The following is a 25657-nucleotide window of genomic DNA, read 5'->3' as shown; positions in this document are numbered from 1 at the left end:
TTAAATTCTGGTACACTTGAAATAAGACTAAACTCACAAGTAATTCTCAGCAAGATATAGGATCATGTCTTAAGTCATTAATTCCTCAATAATGATAAAAAAACAGTGCTAGTTCCAGCGGCAGATTGTTTCACTTATAGCAGGACGTTCTTCATGTTTTAAGTGAAATGATAGTGAAATGAAATGCTGACTCAAGAATCTGTGGAGTTTCCTTCTGACTTGTGTTGGTGCTGCTGTTGGACCTGTAGCTGTGTCCTACTGTGGAAATGTCCTGAATGGCAAAGGGATCCTTTCTACAGGAATGGTAAAATATTCTTCAGTCAGAGTCTCTTTCAGATTTGCTGGTACACAGACAGCTATAGGAGACCCTTCCTGCCCTCAGCTGTCAGCATTTACAAAACCTCTGAAGAAACTTTAGTTACATTTAATTTCCCTCTGGATCAACAAAGTATCTGAATTGAATGTATGTCTTAATAACCTAAAGAAATGCAGGAAATGATCCACTGTATTATTCCTAATTCAGTCCAGACTGATGTTTTTGTTCTCTCTGACTATAACCAACAAAAACCTACAGCACTACTACTGTCCCTAATGTATCGCGGTCATTAAGAAAACACATTTCAGTGTGAGATATTAAAGTAAGTTAATATCTGACGAATCAGTAAATCCCCCTGCCGCCTCTTACTTCACCCAGACCCTACAGCAGCTGACACAGCTCAGGGGGAAGTTTTGGGAGAAACAAAATCAGGCCTGAAATAATCACCTGTAGGTGAGGAAGGTGTGTGAACTGAGAGATAAAAGTAACTTTAATAGTTCACACAGCTGCTTCCACACAAACAGTACATATCAGAAGGCTTAGCTGGCCTCAATTAGCTGTGTCCTTGATATGAAACACAGGCTTCTTAAAGCCTCATTTACAACGCTGCTGCTTGTTTCTGCTCATTAAAAAGAGAGTAAATCCACAGAGGAGCAGAGAGGAGCATCTGGACCGACCCACATCCAGCAGCGGGATACAGAACCCTGGCTTCTTTGGCTGATGAGAAACTGTTGCTCTGTGGTTAGGCTGAGCCTTATGAGCCCCCTGCACAATGCAGATAAGCATGGGATGATTCAATAATAATACCAGCAAGTTTAGCAGGTAATGTCCAGCCTCTCAACTCCCTGGATTAATATCAGGCTGCAGACCCTCAAAGCCACTTTCACAACTCTGAGCTCTACCAGTCTAATAACGCCCTTCAGTTCACACAGGCTCAGAGGAAATCCACTCTGACTTCATTTCAGTTCTTACTTGCACTAGGGTTGAATAAATGCTATTATTTAAGCGCTGCCACATTGTTTCCTGTCTTCTTCTGTGTGCTGGGGTTCCAAACAGAACAGCTCTTGTTTTGGTCCAGGAAGAGATCAATGTGATGGAGTCACAGTGGACTACTAGAAAAAAACAGCAGAGCACCACAACTGGAGAAAACCTGGGACAAGCTTTCCTGGAAAAAAAGGAAAGCTTCGCAGGAAAGTTGTGAAGATGAATCCAGGAGGCTACAAAGTTGTTCTACTGCCAGAGCTTGGAAATAAACTCAATTTCTTGTTAAAATTGTTGTTTCACATGCAGTGAATCAGGGCAGGATTCGAAGCAATCACTAAGCCCTCTGTACCTGGATCACACACTCTACCACGTGTGTCACCTTAAAATAAAAAAGTTTGCTGTTATGAGACAAGTTTTATATATTATCGAAGCTTTCTTGTTTAACGAGATATAAAACATACTCTCCTCTGACAGATTACGACGTGTTAAAAATGCATAAAACAGTTTGCTTTGACTCTCCTCACCCCGATTCCTCTAGAAGTAGATGTGCTGCTATTTCACCGTTACAACCTTTCTTATTGAAAAGAGAATATATGTTGGTTTCAATGAAATACGAGTCTCATTATAACAAGTTCTTAAAATCTTGCTAAAACAAGAAAACTTTCTTGTGGTAAGGTTTTTTGCATCACATTATTTCTGTTTTAACGAGATATTGTTCCTGAGTTTCTTTTCGAGCTCTGATAGTTAAACGCTTTTGTACAAAATAACCCAGAATAATATCTAAAGGTTTTGGTTTAGTTAAGGTCAGCATTCATAGATCAACAATAAAGAAAAAGAGAGAGGCAGAAAGCACGGCTGACCCAAAAGAACACAAAGGCCCGTCTCCTCCAAAACATATCTTGATGATGTGGGAAAATGTTCTGTGGACTGAGGAGATAAAAGTGGAGTTTTGTGTTTGTTCTGTTACAACAGGAACAGAGCTAACACAGAACCAGCTTCAGCCATAGTTCTACTGTCTGCAGCTGAACCAAGCAACTGCAGTAACACTGGAGGAGAATCAGCCTGGTCATCAGTTCTGGTAAAGCTTGTGTTTTCCAGCATGATAATGATCTGATGCTCACCAGCAAGACGATCAAAAAAAAAAAAACAAAAGGAAAAAAAAAAAGAGTAGACGCAGACAGAATAAACAGAAGCGATGATGCTCCAGCTGTACAGATTATTTTATATACTGGAGAATAAATGTGGAAAGGCTGCAGCGACTCAGACACTTTAGCAACATGACAGCTAAAGCTGTCATAAGGTTGAGAATGATCCACTAAGATCAAACTGAAAAACAAAAGCAAAAGACTAAAATACAAGATTGATTTCTATAATTAAAGGAATTCAGGAAGGTTGTGGAGAAACTCCTCATATATGAAGCTGAATGAACTTTGAGATTCAGAAGAGAAGACGATGAAGAAAAGGAAATCCAAAGGGATGGGATTCTACAGATGATTTGTTGATGATTTAAACCCCATTCTAGTCAAAGTCTTTCATTATGACCTACTATGTAATAATATCCTAGTTGGAGGTTTCATGTCAGTGACCTGCAGGGTGAAGAGATGAGATGCTAACTATTGTGGGTCAGGCTGGTCATGTTCAGAGTAACAACCCAACTTCTATCTTTACTCAGTGTCTGCTGCCTGTCACTGATGGATGCAGCGCTCTGCCGCCTCCCATCGCCAGCCTCAGCTTCCTCTCCATTGACGCCCCCCCTCCATCCCTCATGCGGACCGCAGCCAGAGCCACAGGCCTCAGCTGTGGACTGTTAGTATTCCTGCTGCCAAGCAGAGACCCCCAGAAGCTCTGGAGTCACACACACCTCACCCTCCTCATCCAGCCCCCCTCCGGCCAGACCTGACTGCGTGCGCGTGTGTGCATGTGTGTGGATGTGTGGGTGTGTGTTGAGCTCCCACAACAGTGGGATTTTCATATTTGCTCATTTGGTATTTTGTCCATTATTTTTCTCTTCCTCATTTCCTTCACAGTAATGTTTCTGCACTAATACAAGTTTGCATTATTGATGAAGCACACACACACACACACACACACCCACCCACGCACACACACACACACACACACACACACCCACGCACACACACACACACACACACACACACACACACACACGCACGCACACACACACACATGCACACCCCAATCCTCCTCCCATCTGTCTAAGCAGAGGGATAGAGGGGCGGAAAGGTGCAGAAGATGGATGGGCAGAGAGGAGGAGGAAATGGGTGGAGAGATAAAAAGGGTGTGCTGGACAAAAGACATGCCTGGATGGACGGATGGATGGATGGGCAGACAGATGGACAATGCTAAATGAGGCAGCCTGACCAGTTTGTCCCCCCAGGAAGTAGACTTGCTGTACATGAATCCAAGTCATATCCCACACACACTATTATGTGGATAGGTTCTAAAACCTATCCACATAACTCATTGATTCATACATTTACTTCAATCAAGCAACTTTAGTCATTTTTTGCATGTGCTTGTAAGAAAAACATCAAATGTGGCTGTTTGGGAGGGTTAAGAAGGAAGCATCTTCTCTCTTAAAGCAACAGAGCATCATGGTTTGGGGTTACAAAGCTGCATCAGAATGAAGGAACTTCTGGAACAATGTCATGGACAAACAAGAAGAAAGTAGAAATGTTTGGCCATGAAGCACAACGCTACATTTGGAGAGAATCAAACACAGCATATCAGCACAAATGGTACATGCTAACTCTTGTACAAAGAGAAGAAGGGAGAAAATCAGCATCAACGTCAGAGGATCAGTTTGCAGTCCACTCACCGAAGTCGGCGAGTTTTAGCTCTCCAGTGTCGCTGATGAGCAGGTTCTGTGGTTTCAGGTCGCGGTGAAGGATGTACCTCTGGTGAATGTAGGACAGGCCTCTCAACAACTGGAACAGGAAGAGCTGGAGAAACAACAGAAAAACAAATGAACAAAGGGAAGTAAGTCGGTTCATAAAACACAACAAACAAGTCTGTTGTTTTCTCATCTTTCAGTCGTATTCCGACCCATTTGAATGAAACCTGAACCTCCACGTCTCTGGAGGCTCAGGACTTTAGACAGTGTTATCTGGAGAGATTCATTCATTCATCAGAAGCATAGAAGCATTAGCAACTGACACAGAGGCAGGACAACAATCACTAGCTGTGTTTCCTTTAACAGAGCATAGAATCGGCAAATTGAAATTATGAAAATTAATATGCCCAATGAAAACACACACATAAAAAAACCTCAGGTTTTTCACAAAAAAAAAAAAGAGGTTTAGCGTGGTTTTTCAACCATACTGAAATAGTTGCATTTCGCAAAATTGCAATGGAAACACTTTTTTAGAATCATACCAGTCAGGTGATCAACAGCCTGATGTTACTTCTGGTAAAACCATGAAGAAGACGACAGGAAGCAGTAGGAGGATGGTGGTTTGTTTTGGGGGTTTTTTGGACAATGGAAACACCGCTGGCTCTACCAGAGCTCTCACAGCATCACACTCCATTAAAAATTGTTTGTCATTCCAATGTGTTGAATCCAAAGCTCTTCTGTAAAATGGCCGACTACAATTTTCCCAAAACACCACATACGTAGACACTCCAACACTCCTTTGGCAGATGATGAACGCTAGTGTCATGGCTGAATATATCTCATGTAACTGTTTATATCAGTCACTGCCATTATTTTTAATGACTTAAGCTTTTTCAAATGTGATTTAAATTTCATGTCTTGTTTGATGGAAACACCACGATAGCAGAATTGTGTTTTTTTTCAACATTAGGAGAATATAGACAAAAATTAAAATGGAAACGCATCGACTAACTCTTCCAGTTTACTTACTGCTGTGATTGGTCAGAGCAATGTTTTATTTCTCCATAATCACGGCCTCTACTCGATATTTACTCTGTATGTTTTACACCTTCAGGAAAAAATAGAGTGAAAAGCAGAACTGTGTCAGGATAGATGTTGCTGAAATGTTGCCAGGTTGGGTTTCTGAGATTCGTTACTGCAAAGGGAGGAAAATCGATGGACGAGAGCATGAGAGGACTGCTGACAGCATGGAGGAAACGGCTCACTGCTGGAAGACAATCTGACCTTTGAACCAGAAGGGAGATTTTATTCATTCCTCACTACATTGGGACATGTCTCTGTTTGCATCAGTCGCACTGCTGCATATTGGATTTTTTTAATCAACTGAGCTGCATGCAAATAAAAACTGTAGCAAATGAATTTACTGCGGTGATGTGCTGAAAGCTTCTGCTTCCTTTTGAGCTTGCTTCTAACTTTGTGCTTCGAAGAGAATTTTTATTTGATTTGCAATTCAAATCTGAGGATGAATAGCATTTGTGATTTTAAAGCTTTAGTCAAGCTTTAAAACTACAACCATAGTTGGAAGTGAACTGTAAATATTTGTTTCCTGGTTTTGTAGATTTGCAGCTGAGTTTGGGACTAATGTGGTGTGGTATGACCCAGTTCCTGTCAGAAGTGAGCTGACTGACAGCCTCATTTTTGCACTCTGGAATACAGTCAGCTCTATTACTGCAAGCCGATTGGCTGTAAGACAAGCCCCTGTCATCACTCCTCCACTGCTGTGCTGACAAACTGCTTGTTTGTCCCAAATTCCTGCCTGGTTGTAGCCAAGCAACTCTACTTTTGATATGATGCAGGACCAAAGACCAGAGAAGGAGGAAGTTAAAAGCATCTCTTCCACCATAACACAGAGATTTAAAGAGGAGCAGCAAAAACAGATAAGGAGGATTAGCAGAGCTTGTGACTGCATCATACAGGACATGTTACTGTCCTGGATGACTGTAACATGTCATCCAGGTCATCCACACTACGAGATGATTAATACACTACAAATATGATATTCTCTGCTCTCCACAGAGCAGAGAATATCATCTCTGTGGAATATCATCTCTGCTGCCTGGATGCTGAGTTGTTAGCATATTATACAGCAGCAGCATCTTCAGTCAGAGGCTTTTTCAGATTTGTTGCAACGAAATTCTTCCTATTCCTAGAATCACTATCCAATACACTCTTTGAAGATATGTGGATGATATGAGTTATGACATTTAATTTCCCTTTGGGATCAATAAAGAAATTTAAGAATTGAACTGAATAACTCGACTCGGCTTGATTTGCAACAAAAGTGACAAAATTAAAGGGGCGTAATCATAGTACATGAAGGCGTTCCTATGATGTGTTCACCAGAAACACATCAACGCAGCAATTGGCAGACACCTGGTGCAACTGCACCAGATGTATGTCAATTGCTGCTGCCACTAGTCTGGAGGAGCTGAGTCACAGGAAGAGGTGCACTATGAAACAGAAGCTTGTTTTCTAGTCCATGGATGGTTGCAGTGGGAGATTAAAGGATTTCTCAACAGCAGCAGCACTCCAAGTATTTTTTAATGAGGGAATAACATTATAACATGATGTAAAGCTCAAAAGAGTGGATTTTACATATTACAGCCCCTTTAGCAAACTGTTGCACCAATGAGACGCATCACTCAGCTCCAGGAAGTGCGTCATGGGGATTTTTCTTGTTTATAGTCATAATGTTTTGGCAGATTGGTCTATTTCAGATGATTTGTTTCCTGCATTTGCTAATTAAAGTTTGTTCTGACACAAACACATACAATTAAATTGGTTATTTTACTTCAATAAAATGCCCAGAAAAATCTTATCAAAATGTCTCAATTCACATCCACTGACATGCCAACCAGGAAGATTAAATTACATTTAAATTTACAATTTTAATCCTAGTTAAAGTGCTGAACCATTTCACAACGCTCCTCAAGCCGCTTCCAGTGATCTTCAACCCAACATGAAGCGCCAACGAAAATGCTGTTTTTAACACGTTTCCTTCATAAAGTACCTGCTGCTGTCACTCTGACAGCTTCAAGAGGTAAACAAAGCCCTGAACCCAGAGTCAGAGCTTGTTTTTCTTTTTGTACCTCTGAGATCTGGCGGCACATCACCCCGCTTCTGTAGACACGTCAGTCAACAAATAAGGCGTGCGCCACGCAGCTCTTCATTTTATTCCAATTCCAGCAATCCACTCTCGTCTCTCTCCTCTCACTGATACTCTAGTTGTGGCCAATTAAGCTGATTGAAGCACCGTGGAGTCCAATCAGGGACGGGGGCCTTGTCTGGCATCTGGAGCCACCGGGTCAACAGCTTACTATTCCTCCACTCGGCGGGGCAGAGACGAGCCACAGTGAGGAAAATTAGCATAGAAGTGTGTGTGTGTGTGTGTGTGTGTGTGTGTGTGTGTGTGTGTGTGTTTGCTCATGTATATCAAAGACCCTTGTGAAAAACTCTCACCCTTTCATGGCTCGGATAAAAAGGAAAGAAAACTCTCTTTTCTTCCCCTTTCTCTTCAAACCGGGCAATAAAGGAGCGTGATTCTTTTTCTACTGCAAACACCTGACTTATATTTGCATTTTAATATTATAGTGATGGAGGATGAAGGAGGCTGTTTATGCAGCTTTGACTGGAGTAACATGACTCTGCTCTGCCTCCAACATGAAGCAGGCTTCAAGGCAAATAACACACAAAGTCCTAATATGAGGCCTGAAGGTTGGGCTAGCGTGTCTATGGAGCGTGTCTTGTTGCTGGCAACGGATTGGAGGATGAAGGAAGTAACCACAAGTGTGACGACATAAATAAACCATGGAAACACACAGGTACATTCAATATGCCAAATTAATAGCCGAGGTAGAAGAAAACTTTTTCTATGGAGAACGAGTTTAAAAGAACAACAAAGAATATTTCAAAATAAAGAATGAAGATGAAATAATGAATCACTTCTTTGGGTAGCCATAATATAAATGATTCACACAGGGAAATAGCAGATCTGCTCTCGTGTCACAGTTTTATATATATATATATCATTTGAGTCTGGTGAGTCTGCAGGCAGCATTTGGACTCGTATAACTCAGGTTAATGGATAATTTGGTCTGCTGCTTCCTGATTTCCATACAAGTAGTTGTTTTATGATGTTTTCCATTCCTGGCCACGAGTTTGAATTTCCAGTTCCAGTTAAATCATGAGTGCTCCCAGAATTATGTCTTGAAGAGTTGGGGTTTTCAAAGCAGCCCAAGCCTTAGATCCTGCCAAATTACAGTGAGTCTGTGTTTGGTGGTAGATGTGCCCGGGTAAAACAACAGAGTTAGTCTTAATGTTTTGGCTCATTACTCTAGCTCTTTGTTATTGATTGAAACAATATCCCTTAAGGATCTTCTTCTTCTTATGTTCCATGTGTGAGTTTGTTTAATCATGATGCGTTATTAGTTCCTTACTGTGGGAGAAATGAGCTGTCTGATTGGAGTTAAATCATCCATTAACATAATCCATCACCTGAAGAATGACCCCACTGCACAGAAAATAATCCATCATCAGCACACTGATAAACACGCTGCCATTTCTCTAATGATTAAATACTTATTGCAGTCATACCCAGGGCAATCAGAGCTCCGTGTCAAGATAAGCATTATGAAAAAGTGGGCTGCCTCTGAGTTATCCATGTATGGAATGTAGTGGAGTGTATGTTTTGTCTGATACTCAATGTGCAGCAAAGAATGAGGCTATGCATCAAAGTGACAGCAGTACACTGGGGTTCATAGTTGGTTGTGTACTTTCTCTAGAACAAAGTAAGGGAAAATGGAGTCAGGCAGTTTGGCAGCAGAAGTAACATGTCAGACACGAAGATGAAACATAGCAATCCAGCTCCCACATCTGGAGACGACATCATCAGAACAGACTGCTAGATGCCTGGTAAAAAAGTGTCCAAGTCTGGGAAGCAGTAGGTACTTACTCAGAGTATGTATGTCATTAGATTAATCATTTCTAACCAGAGACTTCATGTACAGAGATTTCAAAATTGAAAATATTTCAAGTTTGGTTGCTGTTGTTGTTGTTGGATTTGACTCTGTGAAGTGGAAACTTTTGCCTGTCTCTTGTCATTCCTCGTGTGCTGAGCCCTTAAGGCTTCAGGAAGGTACTCCGGTTTGCAGAACATTCCCAGATCAGTTATCCACACCACTGCTCTGGTATCGGCCAGGTGGTGATTCCAACGAGTCTCTGGAGAAAATTACAATGCCCCTTTACAGACTCCAGAACAGAACATCAGACTAACATCTAGTGAAGATCTGCCTGCACTGATTATACTGACTCTAAAATAATACAAACTAGAAATAGAAACAGGTTTGCATTTAAAGTAGGTAGTACTCGTACTAAGCAATAACCATGGCTGCAGTTTTAGTTACCAACAGTGAAACAAGAACTAAACCCATGAGATGTTCCAATAAAAAAATGTGCCTCACAAAATGCTATTCAGCTGTTGTTAGTACATCCGATGAGGTAAGACTGAACTATTATTATAAGCAGGTGTGAATGTGATTGACAGCTTACTTAAGACTCTGTAGTAATTATTGAGTTGTTGACAGAATGTAGTTTATTTTAGTGTTTGTGTGTTTTTTGCTAGAGCTGCTGTCTGCTTTGTGACTTCCATCTGGTGCTAAACGCATATTGTCATTTGACATAATGTAGTTTATTTTACTACTACAATTTTTCACTGTGGATTTATTTGCTTAAATAATGCATTTGACAATTTTTGGTAACACTTTATTTGAAGGGGGCGAATAAGACTGTCATGACACTGTTATAAACATGACATAACACCTGTCATGAACATGAATAAGCCTTCATGAATATTTATGAATGTTATCATAAAGCGTCATTAGGTAAATTATGACACTTTTAATACAAAGTTGACATTATTCAAAATGTCTTTGTTATGACAACTTGACATTAACCAATAAATCATTACTGATTAAACTTTACCTTTAATAACATAAAGTTACCTAATTTTTAAAGTGCAATCAATAATACTTTTATAACAAATTTATATCAGTAATGATTTCCTGGTTAATGTCAAGTTGTCATAACAAAGACATTTTGAATAATGTCAACTTTGTATTAAAAGTGTCAATTTACCGAATGACACTTTATGACAACAGTCATAAATATATTCATGAAGGCTTATTCATGTTCATGACAGGTGTTATGTCATGTTTATGACAGTGTCATGTCAGTCTTTTTCAACCCCCTTCAAATAAAGTGTTACCCAATTATTTAATTGGTGGTGCCTTTTTTTGGTCAAAACCTGTTTTGGCAAAAAAAAACATCTTAATTCATTGTCTTAGGAAAGTGGCAATATTTGATTGTTGTTTTTCTGGATCCTGAGCTGGATCTGATAAACTCTAATGGAGGTTTTAAACAGGACAGTCCGGGAGACTTGGTTCGCTTTCACACTGCACTGTCAAACAATCCAAATTCTTTGGGGAACCTGCTCACTCACCTGGCCTGTGGGGGCGCTGCACCAAGAACCACTGAAGGAAACAACATGAAAACCTCTGAAGAAAACATAAGCCTAAGTCCTTCCTTATAAAATGTAAAAAAAAATAAAATAAAAAAATGAAGTGGCATGAGAGTTTGGCGGCTGTAGAATTTTTCTTTTGTTTTTGGCAAATGTGTCAAACAAACATTCCTCAACAATAGGCTGAGCACAAGCTAATTAGCGGGTGCTAGACACATGCATTTGTCTTGGTTGTATTTACCCAAAATGCCCTGCATTATAGTCTATAGTCAGCTTGGTTTCAAACTCAATCAGAGTTCTACCAGAGGTCACTGTTTTCAGCTGCATCAGAATTTGACTGCACATTCACACTTCCCCAAACAAAACCCAACTTTCTAGAGTGCGTTTTAGAGCCAGAGTTTGATTAAAGGAGACTAAATATGGCTAGTGTGAATGCTCCCTAAAAGACTGATTCAGCTGACCTCAACAAGGTCAGCCGAAAATTCTGTTTTCTGAAAATCCAATTTTATTGTTTAGGAAGTTTGTTTTTTCGTTGTTGGGTTTTTTTTTGTTTTTTTTTTGCAATTTGGGAAATAAAATGGGACAAGTAGGAAAATCCCCGAGACTGTGCATATCAAACTAGGCCGGGATTAATAAGAATATGGATATAAACATTTACTTTAATCCCAGAAACAGGCTTAAAATATAATTGCCAATGTTTAAGTTGCAGTAACACCAACTCACAAATATTGTTTTAATCTGAAAAAAGGCCAAAAATTATACTTTTTTTCTGTTCCTGTAAACAGAGCCAACGGGATACGCAAATTCAGACAGTGACAGCACAGACGTTAGCATTACAGAAACAAATGCTCACAGTTACAGTCTCCCCACCCCCCAGCACCGGTTCACTGAAATGAGTAAACACGATGAAATCAGTGAGGGAGAGATCAAATGAAGGAGTGTTAAATGGAGTGAAAGACTCGACCATCTGCCAGCAGGCACAGAAAAGAGCCTCCATCTATTCCACTAAGCATCAGTAAAGTGTTGTCTTTAATGGGCTGAATCAGCGACAGCGTCAACCTGCTCAACCTGAGGAGCTGCCAGCAAACGGCTGTAAAGCTCCACAAAGACCCAGAGTCATTCTTGGCACATGTTTAAATGTTGGGCCGGGGCGTATCGCAGTCATCCGCTGTGTGATTCTACTCCTGCTGGAACAACTCAACTGTACAAACACAAGAAATCACTTGTTGGGTTCTGTGGAGATGTTCTGAACAGCACCATCAAACCGTCACACCTAACAGTGGAATGAAAACACTGTACAGAAGGCAGAAAAATGAATGGAAGAAGTCAAATTTGGATTAGGAACTTGGTATATTTGTATTATCTCATCTGGAACATTTGGCTAAACTTTATATCCAAAATCAAAGAATCTAACAAGGCAAGAGATTGAAGCAGTATGTCTTACAATCCCTCATTAAGGTTGTGGAAAACTTTTTGCTCATAAAAAGCAGCTTCCACATTTATTAGAAATGTAAAAAATCATCTTTTGTGGCAGATAAAATTAATCTGCTATTACCCTGGTAAAAAAAATAAAAAATACAACCTTTGAAGTGAGAACATTTCCTTAGCAGATTTTAATGTTAGCAAGGTTATATATATCACTGGAGGCGGACGTATTGCCAGTGGGACAGAACTCAGTGGTCTCTAACAGTCACAGAGTTACACAGAGAAGGATCTCCAGCTCCTGATTGCATGGCAGCCTCGATCCTGTCAGTCTGCCCCAAAGCAGCTGAGGCTACACTGTAGCTTACCTCCATCAGTGTGTAAATGGGTGAATGACTGACTATTATGTGAAGCACTTCGGGGTCCCCTGGACTAGACAAACCTACCTGAGTGAAGTTGCCCCCCCCCCCACCTTCTTCAAATCAGACAAAATTGGAGTCAAATGTTTGTGCTACGTTTGTGCAACAAAAATTTTCGTTTGTGCTGCTATCATTTTAAAGATATTAAGAAATGTTTCCAGAGGTCATCAAAGGTCAACCAGCCCCCCCACCTTCGTCAAATCAGACAAAATGGGTGTCAATCAACTCGGCTACATTTGTGCTGGTTTGTGCAGCAAAATTTTTCGTTTGTGCTGCTTTGGCTTTGAATATATTAATGAAAGTGTAAAGGTCAAAAGGTCAACCAGCCCCCCCACTTTTATGAAATCAAACAAAATTGGTGTCAAATGTTTGTGCTACGTTTGTGCTGGTTTGTGCAGCAAAAACGTAGCACAAACGAAAATTTATTTGTGTTACATTTGTGCTGGTTGACCTCTATAAACTACTATTAATATCTTTAACAAGCACAAACATAGCCGAGTTGATTGACAGCCATTTTGTCTGATTTGAAGAAGGTTGGGGGATGGTTGACCTTTTGACCTATTCGCTTTCATTAATATCTTCAAAGCCAAAGCAGCACAAACGAAAATTTTTGCTGCACAAACCAGCACAAACGTAGCCAAGTTGATTGACACCCATTTTGTCTGATTTGATGAAGGTGGGGGGGCTGGATGACCTTTGATGACCTCTAGAAACATTTCTTTATGTCTTTAAAATGATAGCAGCACAAACGAAAAAATTTTTCTGCACGAACCAGCACAAACATTTGACACCAATTTTGACTGATTTGAAGAAGGTGGGGGGGGGGCACTGCTCCTCCAGACTAGCAGCAGCAGCTGTTAGCAAACACCTGGTGGAGCTGCTGAGCTTATCATACAAGCTACAATAGTCCTAATAATAGTTCTCACAGGCATCAATTAACAGCATAGAGAAGCATCGTTATGATAATGTGGAAAGGCTAGAAGACTTAAAGAGACGGAGGTCAATTTCAAGGTGTCAAATATGGCTGTGATGTCAAATTTCTTTTAAGTCTTTTAATATATGCAGTATTTTCATAGCTGAAGAGGTTTTTAAAGCCTGATTTTGGTTACAGAACCTCCTGAAAAAACAGCTACCATTCTGACATACCTAACTGTTGTTGTGGGAATACATGGTGAGCCAACATGCCAGTCAGCTGCATGTCTCTGTCAGTGAGATTTCTATTCAACTTCCTTGCCATCCTCACTGAAGAATGTATAAGAGGAATGTTGCTATGCGTTACATTCCTGTCTTCTATAGATCACAAAATGAGGTGCATGTATTTGAATAATTAGTAATGCAGATGAAATATGCCAACAGGGTTATTTTAAAAACTAGTGTTTCTTGGGAATAAAGTTGCTAATTATGCTCCCACGATACAAGATGAACTATTTCTTCCATATTTGTACCCGGTGTGCTAACAATGCTGACAACTGAAGAGCTGTCAGTTTTCACTAAACTTAATTATGAGGGACAAATGCTCCCTGATTCTGGGTTTGTGGGCATCACTTTACCTTTGATATATGAGAATGTCAGTGAGTCAGGCTCCTTCATCTAACTGGGCCTAATGTAATATAAAGGAGCACTTCAGCAGCGGTCAGGGTGAGGTCATCCTGCCTGGCGTTGGATTACAGCCGTCCTGCTAACAAACTACAGTCAATGGGGCAGGAAGGGTTAATGGCGATGTGCCGTTTCCACTGGGTTTCACCCAGGACCAACCAGTTCAGGTGCAGACATCAGATCAGTTTGAGTGGAGCTGCAGTGACTCTCGCATGCTCTCACCACTCTGCTGATGGCCGTTAATTACAGCAGCAGGGACGGTTACGACTACGTCCCCGCATGTTAATTTGGTCAGGCAGCAGAGACACTAATAGCTTTTATGCAGCTGATTAGTAAACAACAGCACATCTGTGTGACATTAACACTCCTCGAGGTGCTTCTGCTCAGGTTGGTGCTGGCCTGTGGCTGAACTAAACATTAGTCTGCCTCCTGTAGGCTCAGTCTGAGGCTGGAGGGGGAAGATAAAGTGAAAGAGTTCAGTTAAAATGGGTGAATAGGTTAAATAGGTTACATTCCATGTTTGTATAGAATATTTTTTAGTGTTCAGTGTTCTATTAAAAAGTTACGTTAGTGTTATATCAAAATAGGAAATTATGTGTTATTAGAGGGGGTCATAAGTATTTTCAGATTTTAGTTAGCTGTAGGCGGCTACCACCACGAGTACCAGATGCCTACTTTCTATATTAATATTACAGGTCAGAAAATCACACCAAGTCCTAGTGACCAGGACCACTTTAGGATATAAAACCTTTGCAGAGTGCTGCACATCTAAAACATGCAGAGCAGGGGGGCATGAGGACTGGAATTGAGAAGCACTGGACTGTAACAATCCTCATAATGATATGTGGTTCCAATTCACAACATGTCATGTCTGCATAAAGTCACGAACCCTATCAACACGTTGGAAACTCCGTGGCAGGAGTCTCACTGTTAGGTAACAGAGTTGATGGGTGTGAACACCTCGCTCGACTCTCCTGCAGTAATCTCACATCATCCATGTGACTTGCACGGCTGCTGGCAGCAGGAGAAACACACAGAGCTGTAAATCTGTGGTGTTGAAAGGTATGAGCTGCTGCATGACAGATGGAGCCTGAACTGTCACCTCCCTGCATGACAGAACATCCCAACACCCCCTCCACCACCAAGTTGCCTGGTTCATCACATTATTGCTTCTTCCCACCTGTTAATTTATGTTAGCTCGGTCCTACAGTCCTGCAAACACAAGGCAGTGACTCAGAGCGCTGCACGGTCATACAGGACAGACAGGACAGGCCCGCAGTTTCACCAGCACAGGCTGCCATCCCTGTGTTGTCTAAAGGAGGTGAAAATGAACTAATCACTGTTTAAAGATGACAGAAAAGTAACTTTCTGCTTTTGTATTTGCTGCTGATGGATTCAAACAGTGGAGCGAGCTGAATCATCCTCCTGCCATAGTTTACCTGCTATATGTATGGCAGGTATCCTGCAGATTATTTAGCAAGAAGTTTGCATACTTTTCAGTGATGTTCTAATTATTATTACACACCCATATGTTGTTTGTTGCTATGGTTTCACAATTATTGTTTTTTTTTCTTTTTCTCCAGGTGTAGAAGTACAGGTACACTGACAGAAAAATGAATTCTTAATCTGTTGGTTCTGTGGTTTTTCTTGGTGTTTGCAGATCTTATCCATCCAGTCTGACTGAGCTTGGCTGTTTCGCAAAGACAAACGAACAAAAATTTCAGTCTGAAGATTTTCACGGCTGCTAGAGACAAACCCCAAAAGGTGATTCTACAAAGTATTAAACATGAAAGAGCTGAATGCATACACACACCACACTTTTCAGATCTTAATTTGTGAAGGTTTGGGAAACCATTCAACATGACATTCCTGTAACCTTAAGTCAATGTGAGCATGCCTGTTGGGACCAGCAGCCTGTGAGCTGTTTACTTCTCTCTCAGAGACCCAACACAGTGGCTACAGAACTCTGTCACAGGATGATCATCAAGATCAGCAGCACAAAACAAGAACCTCTGAACTACCAGAACAGAGAAGCTTCCAAGAACTGATCACATGATAAAGTTTCCAACCCTCAAGATAAAGTTGTAAAATTATACAAATAATGAAAACCAATATCTGTCTTCCTGGTAGGGGTTGGAGGTTGTGTTCACTAAATCCAGGTTGATCACTGACTTAGAGAAACAAACTGGATAAAAAATCCAGGCTCTAGAAGAGAAGCATTACCTTCACGTTGTCTGGGTGGAGACCGCCTGGGTGTTTGTCCATGTACTGACACAGGTCTGTGTGCTGCAACATGAAGACAAGAGCAGTTATCATTTTTATTTCAATCAATTTTACAAAATGCTTTGCTTACTACAGTTGACTTGTCCTGTACTACAGCTGAATACAAAGTTCACTAAAGCAGCAGGAAATTCAGATTGATCAACAGATTGATCTATATGTTATTTTAACAGCAGCAATGAATGAATTGTAGTTTTTCTGTCTTTAATAGAGGAACTCAGATCAGAATTTGATACCTGTTGATCTCTAAGCAAAGACACTTCATACAGTAATAATACCTGCATTAGGGCTGAAACGATTCCTCGAATGATTCGAGTACCTCGATTACTAAAATTCCTCGAGGAAAATTTACCTGCCTCGAAGCTTCGTTAATTTATGTTTTATTAGTTAGCGCACCGTGTTCCGGCCGGGACTTCATTTGCGTTGCGCGGAGCTCTCACTTCCGCCTCTGAGTTGTTGACAAAAGCTAAGTCTCAGCGGCATAAAGTCCAATCTTCAAGATTGGCCCGTGGGGATTTTATTGATTGATGATAATGCCCGACTTTTTATCGTTTTTGGGGAACCAATAAGCATCCTTAAAATGACTGGGGAATGCCTGGAGTACGGCAGCATTTCTCCTCCGGGGCTGCTGGTTGAAAGCGAACGGCGGGAAGAGCGCTGAGGTGAGCGGATAGACTGAACAGGGCGGGCGGCTGAGTAGCTGATGCTTACCGTGTAAATGTAGCTTTACCGACGAACCGCACAATAAATTTCATATCCCGGTCTGAAAAAACGGGTGGCGGAGCGCATCGTACATGGCTGGTAGATGAGTTTCTGAGTGTGACCAGTGAAGGTGTCGTAAATATCCCGTATTGCTTCCCCCCGTGTTCGTCCCCCGGTCTAACGGTTCGTCAGTCCGCTGGTCTATTTCCTCCCCTCCACCCCATGTTCGTTCATTCGCCCTCTCCTCCCACTCCAGGCGGCATTTCCCGTATTTTCAAACCCAAAGCGTGACAGGTTAGGTGGCAAGGTGAGTTTAATTAATCTATTAAACTCACTGAAGATGAATACATAAACTAAAAGCTGGATTGTAGACATTTTTTATAAGCATATTTGTGAGTCTGCCTCTTTGTTATTAAATTCAATATAATTTCAGATTTTTCTATAACTTTTCTTCTGGTTAACTTAGAAAGTGAGCTATTATTGTTACAGGTTAGTTTCTAAACTACAAAAAAGCAACTGTTAGGGATGCTCAAATATGAAAAATTGGACTGATTGATATCTGATAGTAACACCGACCGGTATTATGCCAGATTTACCAATATTTCATTTTATAATTTTTTTTATCCGATTACTCGATTAATCGTAAGAATAATCGATAGATTACTCGATTACTAAAATATTTGTTTACAACAGCCCTAACCTGCATTTCTTTTCTTTGCAGGGGACCACAAAACAGGAAGAGTGTTTGTATTTTGTCAAAGTTGACCACATGAACCGACAGAGTCCGGACATGTTTGGCAGGCAGGCAGCGTTTTGGTGCTTTGTGAGCAGATTTATGGATAGAGGAGGCAGTGGTTCGGAAATCACAGAGATATTTACAATCTCCCACTGCTGCTCACACCAAAGGAGCCTGCTAAATAATTCACATGCAGACATGCCTGTCCATCTCCCACAAAGCCATGCACCACATCTCTGTTTTCATCTTTCCCCTTTTTATTTCCATTATCTCCATCTCTCTGTAATACTCGCCACTGATTTAACCCATCGGTTTTCTGTCCTCACATTATGCCCTCCTGCCGTCACTCTCCATTAGCTTTTAGAAAAATCTATAATGTCTTCTTCTACATCCTTATGAGCCGAACTTGACATTAACTTGAAGTTTTCCACCAACAATAAATAAACTCACCCCTAGCAGTCAGTCTGCTGCATATGGGAAGGATTTACTGTTTTGAACAGAAGATAAGAGAAGATCCAACAGGATCAATAATCTATATATAACTTATATAAACCTATATAAAAAGAATTTTCTGAGTTCTACTCATATCTCACAAACAGAACCAGATTATAAACCGCATCAGACCACTCCATTTACCTCACCCTTGCTGAAAAGCTGAGTAAGACGGAGGAGGGATCCGGATCTGCTCTTCCCCTCACAAGCTGAGGATCAAAGATTCATCTGAATAGAAATGCAGCCCTGCAATGGAACAGTGACCTGCCTAGGGCGGACCCCACCCCCCACCCAGTGACTGCTGAAGAGAGCCCCCCACCCACCCAACAACACACACCTTTATTACTTTAGTAAAACCTGAACAAAATCCATGAGAGCTTTTGTTTATAAAGGCCTGTGAACCAAGTAAGTGTTTACCAGTTAAAATATTCACAGCTCGTGTTTCAGAAAAATGGATATGAAAACCTGAAAAGTCTGACAGAGCAAAAAATAAATATAGATACTCATCAGAACTATAGTTTCCCTGAAGTCAGACTTTTAATCTACATTTGGAGCTCTGTGGTCCACCCATCACACAGCTGGGGTCAGAGTTCAAACTCACCACATACTCAAACACCAGAGTCAGGGTTTCCTTGGTGTGGATGATGTCATGGAGGAGCACGATGTTGGCATGCTTCAGTCCTTTCAGAAGAGACGCTGCAAGGAGAGAGCAGCAGAATTAGAGACAGAATACGATGTGTTACAGTGGATGATGCAGCCAGATAACCAGCTGCTCTATGATCATTAGCTGGACTGTTGGAGCGCTTCAGTACCTGCAGGGATTAGGGAAGGATTACAACATACACAGAAAACAAAGGCTGGATTCAGCTTCAGAGGTTCTCACACTCACTTTTTAACACATTTATGAAGTAAGAGGTGTTTCTAATCAGCAGTGAGGAGATTCTCTGGAGGGATGCTTCATTTACCAACTGGATTTATGCTTCATACAAGATTTGGACATGGAAATGTTTTCCTCAGTTCAAATATTTGTAATGTCATAAAGTTGACATAAAACCCCAGTAATCCTTCTGCCAGCACATCATTAAACTGATGAAGGCAGAGATCATCTGGAGCCAAAGTGACTTGGATCATACCAGTTCTACAGTGCAGTGGGTGGGACAGAACTTTAGCAGTTATTTTTAATGTTTAGTTTTTCTTTTACTATTTAAGTAAAATATAATGTCAATGAACATATTTGTACATTTGTCTTACTGCCAGGAGTTATTACATTTCTTTGGGAGCAGCTGTTCTGTGTTTAGGTGAAAATAGATACAGTGTTCTACTGGCAGCAACCACAGAACAGAAAACTGACAACAAAAAACAAAGATTCTTTAGAAACATGGCCACCTAATTATCCACATTACCCTACTTGTCGCGGCCTTCTAGTTTCCAAAAAACAATACTCCAACAAAGGCCGTGGGTGTTGACAGGTGGTTTCTGATTAGAACGCACTTCCAACTTAATTTGTTTGAAAAAATATATTATTTATTTCTTGTAAAAATAGCGACAAAATAATTACCAAAAAATGTCCTACAACTTAGTCAAAAATGAAGGTAAAAGTGGTCAAAAAATCATTTACAAAACCTCCCATTCACACACCAAACATTTGCCAAAACCATCCATCCACCCCGGACCCGGTGTGTTTTAATTACTTAAATTAATGGGAGGGTCTAACCAATTAACATAATCAATTCAAATATACAAATTATCTACAGATTGTGGATCTAAACTTAACTTAAATAAATTCTAAACTTCCCAAAGTGAAAGACTAAATTAGTAGAAATTATAAGTTTCAAACATTACATAAATGGCCACCACATCCCGGCCCCTAATTCATGTACAAGAATTATAATATCTGCATACGAGGCCATTACCAAATACAAGATCAATATTAACATTAGCAGATTTTTAGCTCTTCAATGTTTCTGTATCAATGACAAAATTCACTTAAACATCAATTTATGCAGTAGTCCACAATGTTTTTTTTTTTTTTTTTTTTTTTTATCCATTTGTTTTAGAAAAAATGAAAAAGCAAAACAGTCAATGTGTTCCATGACTTCCAAGTTAGTCTTGTCCATGTGCATGGTCTGTGTATGTATAAAAAGGTGTATGTAGCAGAATGTGATGTTCAGCATGTCAGTAAATGAGCATCAGTGTAAATGTAGAGCCAGAGGTTCCAGAACTTAGCTCAGTTGGAGACAAACATTTATTGTTGTCTCTATACAGCCTCCAGCAGGAGACATATCTTGTTGATAGGCTTCTCCAGCTCATTTGTTCTTGTCTTGACTCGAACACGTCGAACTAATCCACTTGCATCTGCCATGGTTTCTGTGATGCGTCCAATAGGCCAAGAATTTCTCGGTGCAGCCTCGTCGACAACAAGCACCACATCATCAATGGCAAAGTTTCTGTGAGTCTTGTTCCATTTCCGTCGCTCTTGCAACAAAGGAAGATATTCTTTCACCCACCGTTTCCAGAACAGGTCCACAATGTACTGGGCTTGCCTCCAACGTCTCCGAATGTACAGGTCCTCTTTCTTGAACAAACCTGGCGGTAGCACAGGCTTACCCTTTAACTGGAGCAAATGATTTGGAGTAAGAGCCTCCAAATCATTGGAATCTTCAGAAGAAGGTGTAATCGGGCGATCATTTAATATAGCCTCCACTTCACAAAAAACTGTGTGCAAGCCTTCATCATCTAGTACCTGATGGTTTGTGATGGAGCACAGCACTCTTTTTATTTCCTGCACCAGGCGCTCCCATACACCACCATGATGGGCTCCATAAGGAGGGTTGAAAGACCACTTTATGCCATCTTGTGCTAAGCATTTTTGGATTTTGCTTTGTTCTAGCTCCAACACGGCTTGCTTTAACTCACGATTTGAGCTGACAAAGTTGGTTCCGTTGTCCGACCTCATTTCCTTTACTTGTCCTCTGCGGCAGATGAATCTCCTGATGGCGTTTATGCAGGAATCTGTGTCAAGAGAATGTGCCACCTCCAGGTGAACTGCACGACATGTTAGACATGTGAAGAGAACTCCATATCTTTTAACAATAGTTCTCCCTCTCTTCACTGCTATTGGTCCAAAGTAATCAACACCAACATAAGTAAATGGTGGAAGATCAGTTAAGAGTCTGTCAGTAGGAAGATCTGACATTTTTTGCTCACCTGGCTTTCGTCGTTGTCTTTGACACATCATACAGTCTCTGATTATCTTTCTAGCTGCTGAATTAGCATGAGGGATCCAGTACTGTCGTCGAAGAGTAGAAAGCATGTGATTTCTTCCTCTGTGTCCAACCTTTTCATGGATATGTTGAAGAATGAGCTTTGAAACATGGCTTTCTTTAGGCAATATTGCAGGATGTTTTGTTTCTTCTGGTAATGCTGCTTTGCTCAGTCTGCCACCCACTCTCAACACACCATCGGTAACAACAGGATCAAGCTTGTACAGATGACTTGACTTCTTCACTGCACCAGAGCTCAGGGCAGCCATTTCATCACCAAAATGTTTTCTTTGCACAAAGCTCACTATGGCTTCCTCGGCCTTGAAGAGATCATCAGTTGTAAGATGAACATCCATTTTGTTGTCCTGATCATTACACATTTTATTTCCACAGTGTCTGGTTAGCAACTTCTTTGTTTGCATCTTTTCTTTTAGTTTCAGGATCCATGCTACACTTCTTTTTAGTTTTGTCCAACTGGAAAAGTACATTAGCAGCTTAGTAGTGGGACACACCTTTTCCAACAAAGCTACGCATGTCAGGATCTGATCTTTAACCTCTGGATCAGGTTCCAAATGGACAGGTCTTTCTTTGATCACTGTTGGCCATTGAATCTCAGGTTTTACGAGAAATTCTGGTCCACTGATCCAGGTGGAAGACTTTAAAAAAGGGCTAATCTTCATGCCTCGAGAGGCTGCATCAGCAGGATTTAACTTTGAGCTAATGTATCTCCATTGAGTAACCTTTGTAAGATCACGAATGATGGACACTCTATTAGCTACATATGTTTTAAACCGTGTTGTTGTGTTTGCAATGTACTGCAGGACGGTTGTGCTGTCACACCAGAAAACTGAGTCGCTCAGGTTGAGTTCAAGTTGAACTGACAGCATTTTGTCCAGACGCACAGCTAAAACTGCAGCAGCAAGTTCAAGTCGTGGTATGGTGACTTGTTTTAATGGTGCTACCCTTGCTTTGCCAATAACAAAGGAAACACACACTTCCTGTTTGTCATTAGATACCCTAAGATAAGACACAGCACCAAACCCAGTTTCACTGGCATCACAAAAATGATGCAGCTGTGCACTTTTTATCTCTCCAAATTCTTTGGGTGTGATGCATCGTCTGACACTAAAGTTGTCAAGAAGAACTAAATCTTCGACCCATTCTTTCCAAATTTGTGCCTTTTCTGGTGGAATTTTCTCATCCCAGCCAAACTTCAGTTTACATAAATGTTGAAGAATCTGTTTAGCAGGGAGAATAACTGGAGCTAAGAAACCCAAAGGGTCGTAAATAGAGCTGACAATGGACAGAATACCACGCCTTGTTAGTGGCTGGTGTTTGTTTACAATGCTAAAGGTGAAAACATCCTGTTCAACATCCCATTGCACCCCCAGGGCTCTTTCAGTGGGAAGCTGGTCCCGGCTAAGATCTAGCATCTTTACACCTGTTGCTCTATTTTCCTCCAGGATCTGAGAGAGGACAGAGCGCTCACTACACACCCATTTATTGAGCTTAAATCCCCCCTTGGCACACACCTCAGTGAGCTGTTGATAAAGAGAAATGGCCTGCTCAACAGTCTGGACAGACCTGAGACAGTCATCTACATAAAAACTGTGTCTGATTGTATTAATAATCTCTTCTGGGTACAGATGTTCGTTGTCATCAGCAGTCTTTAAAAGTGCATATGTGGCACAACTAGGGGAAGAGACTGCACCAAAAATATGGACCAACATTCTATGCTCAACAAGCTCTTTTGTGATGTCACCGTTGGGCCACCAGAGAAAACGTAGGTAATTTACATGTTCTTCAGCAACTCTGACTTGGTGGAACATCCCTTTAATGTCTGTCATAAGTGCTATTGGACCTTGCCGAAAACGAATGAGCACACCTAATAAGGTGCTAGTCAAATCTGGTCCCTGCAACAGCTCTTTGTTCAGTGATGTTCCAGCAAACGTTGCCGCACAATCATAGACAACCCGCAGTGTTTTCTTGCGGGGGTGGTAGACCCCATGATGAGGTACATACCACACCTTTCCTTCCTCATGTTCCACTTGATCTTGTGGAATGATTTCTGAATGTTCTTCCACACTGATGTTATGCATAAATTCTTTGTACTCTTCGAAAAATTGCTTATCCTTCTGAAATCGTTTTAACAGACATTGCGCCCTCTGCTGGGCCACCTGTTTGTTGTTGGGCATTTTTACTTCAGGATTACGAAAGGGTAACTTCAGGTAATAGTGACCGTCTTTAAGCACCGCTGACTTTGACATAATGTCCATGAACTGTTTGTCTTCTACAGACATTTCAGCATGCTCATTGAACTGGTGCTCTACAAAATCCTGGTTATACTGACTGACCAGCATTTCTTCCAAACTACTTATAGACACACGGTTCACCTGGATAGAACCAGCAACATGTCCATTTTCTTCACTACCCTGACTGAGCGGACCATTAACAACCCAACCAAGACGTGTTAGCACAGCATAAGGCCCACTACCTTCACTGTTAACTATTTTCCAAGGTTCCAATGCTTTAGGAGCGTTTACACCAATGAGCAGCCCAATGCCAGCATCTATTGGCGTCAACTCAACACCTTTTAGATAAGACCATTTTCTTAAGTCTTCCTCTTTAGGGATATTTTCTTTAGTGACAGGAATGGATTGTTGAGTATATACGTCAGGCAACTTCAAGTACTCATTTTCTTTTAAAGCAGCTACTTCCAAACCAGATAGTCTATAGCTACTTACAGGCTTTTCCTGACCCATGGTTTTTAGCATGATTTCCACTCTCTTTCCAGACGCATTTAACTGCATCATCAAAGCCTCTGTACAAAATGTTGCAGAGCTGCCTGGATCTAGAAAGGCATAAGTCTCTACGATCTTTGTCCCCTTTTCCAACTTTACTTTTACTGGGACAACTGACAGAGCACATTCATTAGACCCGGCCCCAGTGTAGCTACCAACATTCAAAGATACAAGAGCACTTGAGACTGGTGACTCTTCATTCTCAGTCTTAACTGTTTGATGCTGCTGCTCTGCTGGTGCAATATGCAGAACCGTAGGGTGACTTTTATTACAGGTGAGGCATGTTAAACGCTGTGGACAGTTTTTACTCATATGCCCCTTCTGTAAGCAGCCAAAGCATATACCTTTACTTTTAATGAATGTCACCTTTTCTTTGTTGGTTTTCCTCTTAAAGGAGTCACACTTTTCCATGCAATGACTTCCATGACAGAACAAGCATAGAGTTGTAGTCATCTTTACATTTTTATGACTAAACTGGACCTGTTTGTCATTGCTTTGTTTAGAAATTACAGCAACAGAAGTGGCAAAACTGCTGCTTTTGGTTTTAAAAGGAACCTTTGATGGTTTTAAAGCCATCTTTTCTTTTGCATTTTGACTTTCTCCAAAAACAGGATCTAATGCAGCTTTTGTTTGTTTTTCCAAAAAATCAAGAAGATCTTTAAACTTTGCTCTACGATCGTATTTTTCTGCTATGTCAACCACAATAAGTCGCCATTTGTCACGAAGTCTAAAAGGCAACTTTGAAACAAGAATTCTCATATTAGTAGAGTTTTCAAGCTCATCAATAAACCCAGCTTCATCCATTGTGTTGAAACAACTTCTTAGAAATAATGTATAAGCTCTTAAAGTAGTGGCATCATCAGACTTTAAAACTGACCAATTCAGAGCTTTGTCTATAAATGCAGATGTTATTTTTGCTCTGTTACCAAAGTTCCACTCAAGCTGTTTTTTGGCTTCTACATAAGCAGTTTCTGGACTCATGTGCATACAACTTCTCACTAAAGTTTTTGGCTGACCTGAGGTAAACTGTTCCAAGTAATAAAGCCTGTCCTGCATGTTGTCTGTCTTAGTTTCTATTCCTTGCTCAAAAGCCTTAAGAAAGGATCTAAAATGCAAAGGATCGCCACTAAAAACAGGGATTTCTACAGATGGCAGGAATGACAGTCTTTGCTGTTTTACAAGCATCTCAGTGATTTCATTCTGCTTCTTCATGATCTC

The 25657-nt window shown here is 40.8% G+C and overlaps 1 protein-coding gene across 1 annotated transcript in view; it reads right to left on the bottom strand.

Moving 5' to 3' along the window:
* The window catches only part of cdk14 (cyclin dependent kinase 14), a 175491-nt gene that overhangs the window by 80546 nt on the left and 69288 nt on the right, over positions 1–25657 (bottom strand). The window contains exons 6-8 of the mRNA XM_014986276.2: positions 18977–19071; positions 16389–16451; positions 4140–4263 (exon numbers count right to left, since the gene is read on the bottom strand). Of these exons, the coding sequence (XP_014841762.1) occupies positions 4140–4263; positions 16389–16451; positions 18977–19071 (282 nt within the window). The remainder of the gene's footprint in view (positions 1–4139; positions 4264–16388; positions 16452–18976; positions 19072–25657) is intronic.

The sequence above is a fragment of the Poecilia mexicana genome, unplaced genomic scaffold, assembly GCF_051168715.1.
Source record: "Poecilia mexicana isolate PSO_F unplaced genomic scaffold, ASM5116871v1 scaffold_6, whole genome shotgun sequence".
NCBI lineage: Eukaryota > Metazoa > Chordata > Actinopteri > Cyprinodontiformes > Poeciliidae > Poecilia > Poecilia mexicana.
This window is presented reverse-complemented; position numbering and strand designations above follow the sequence as displayed.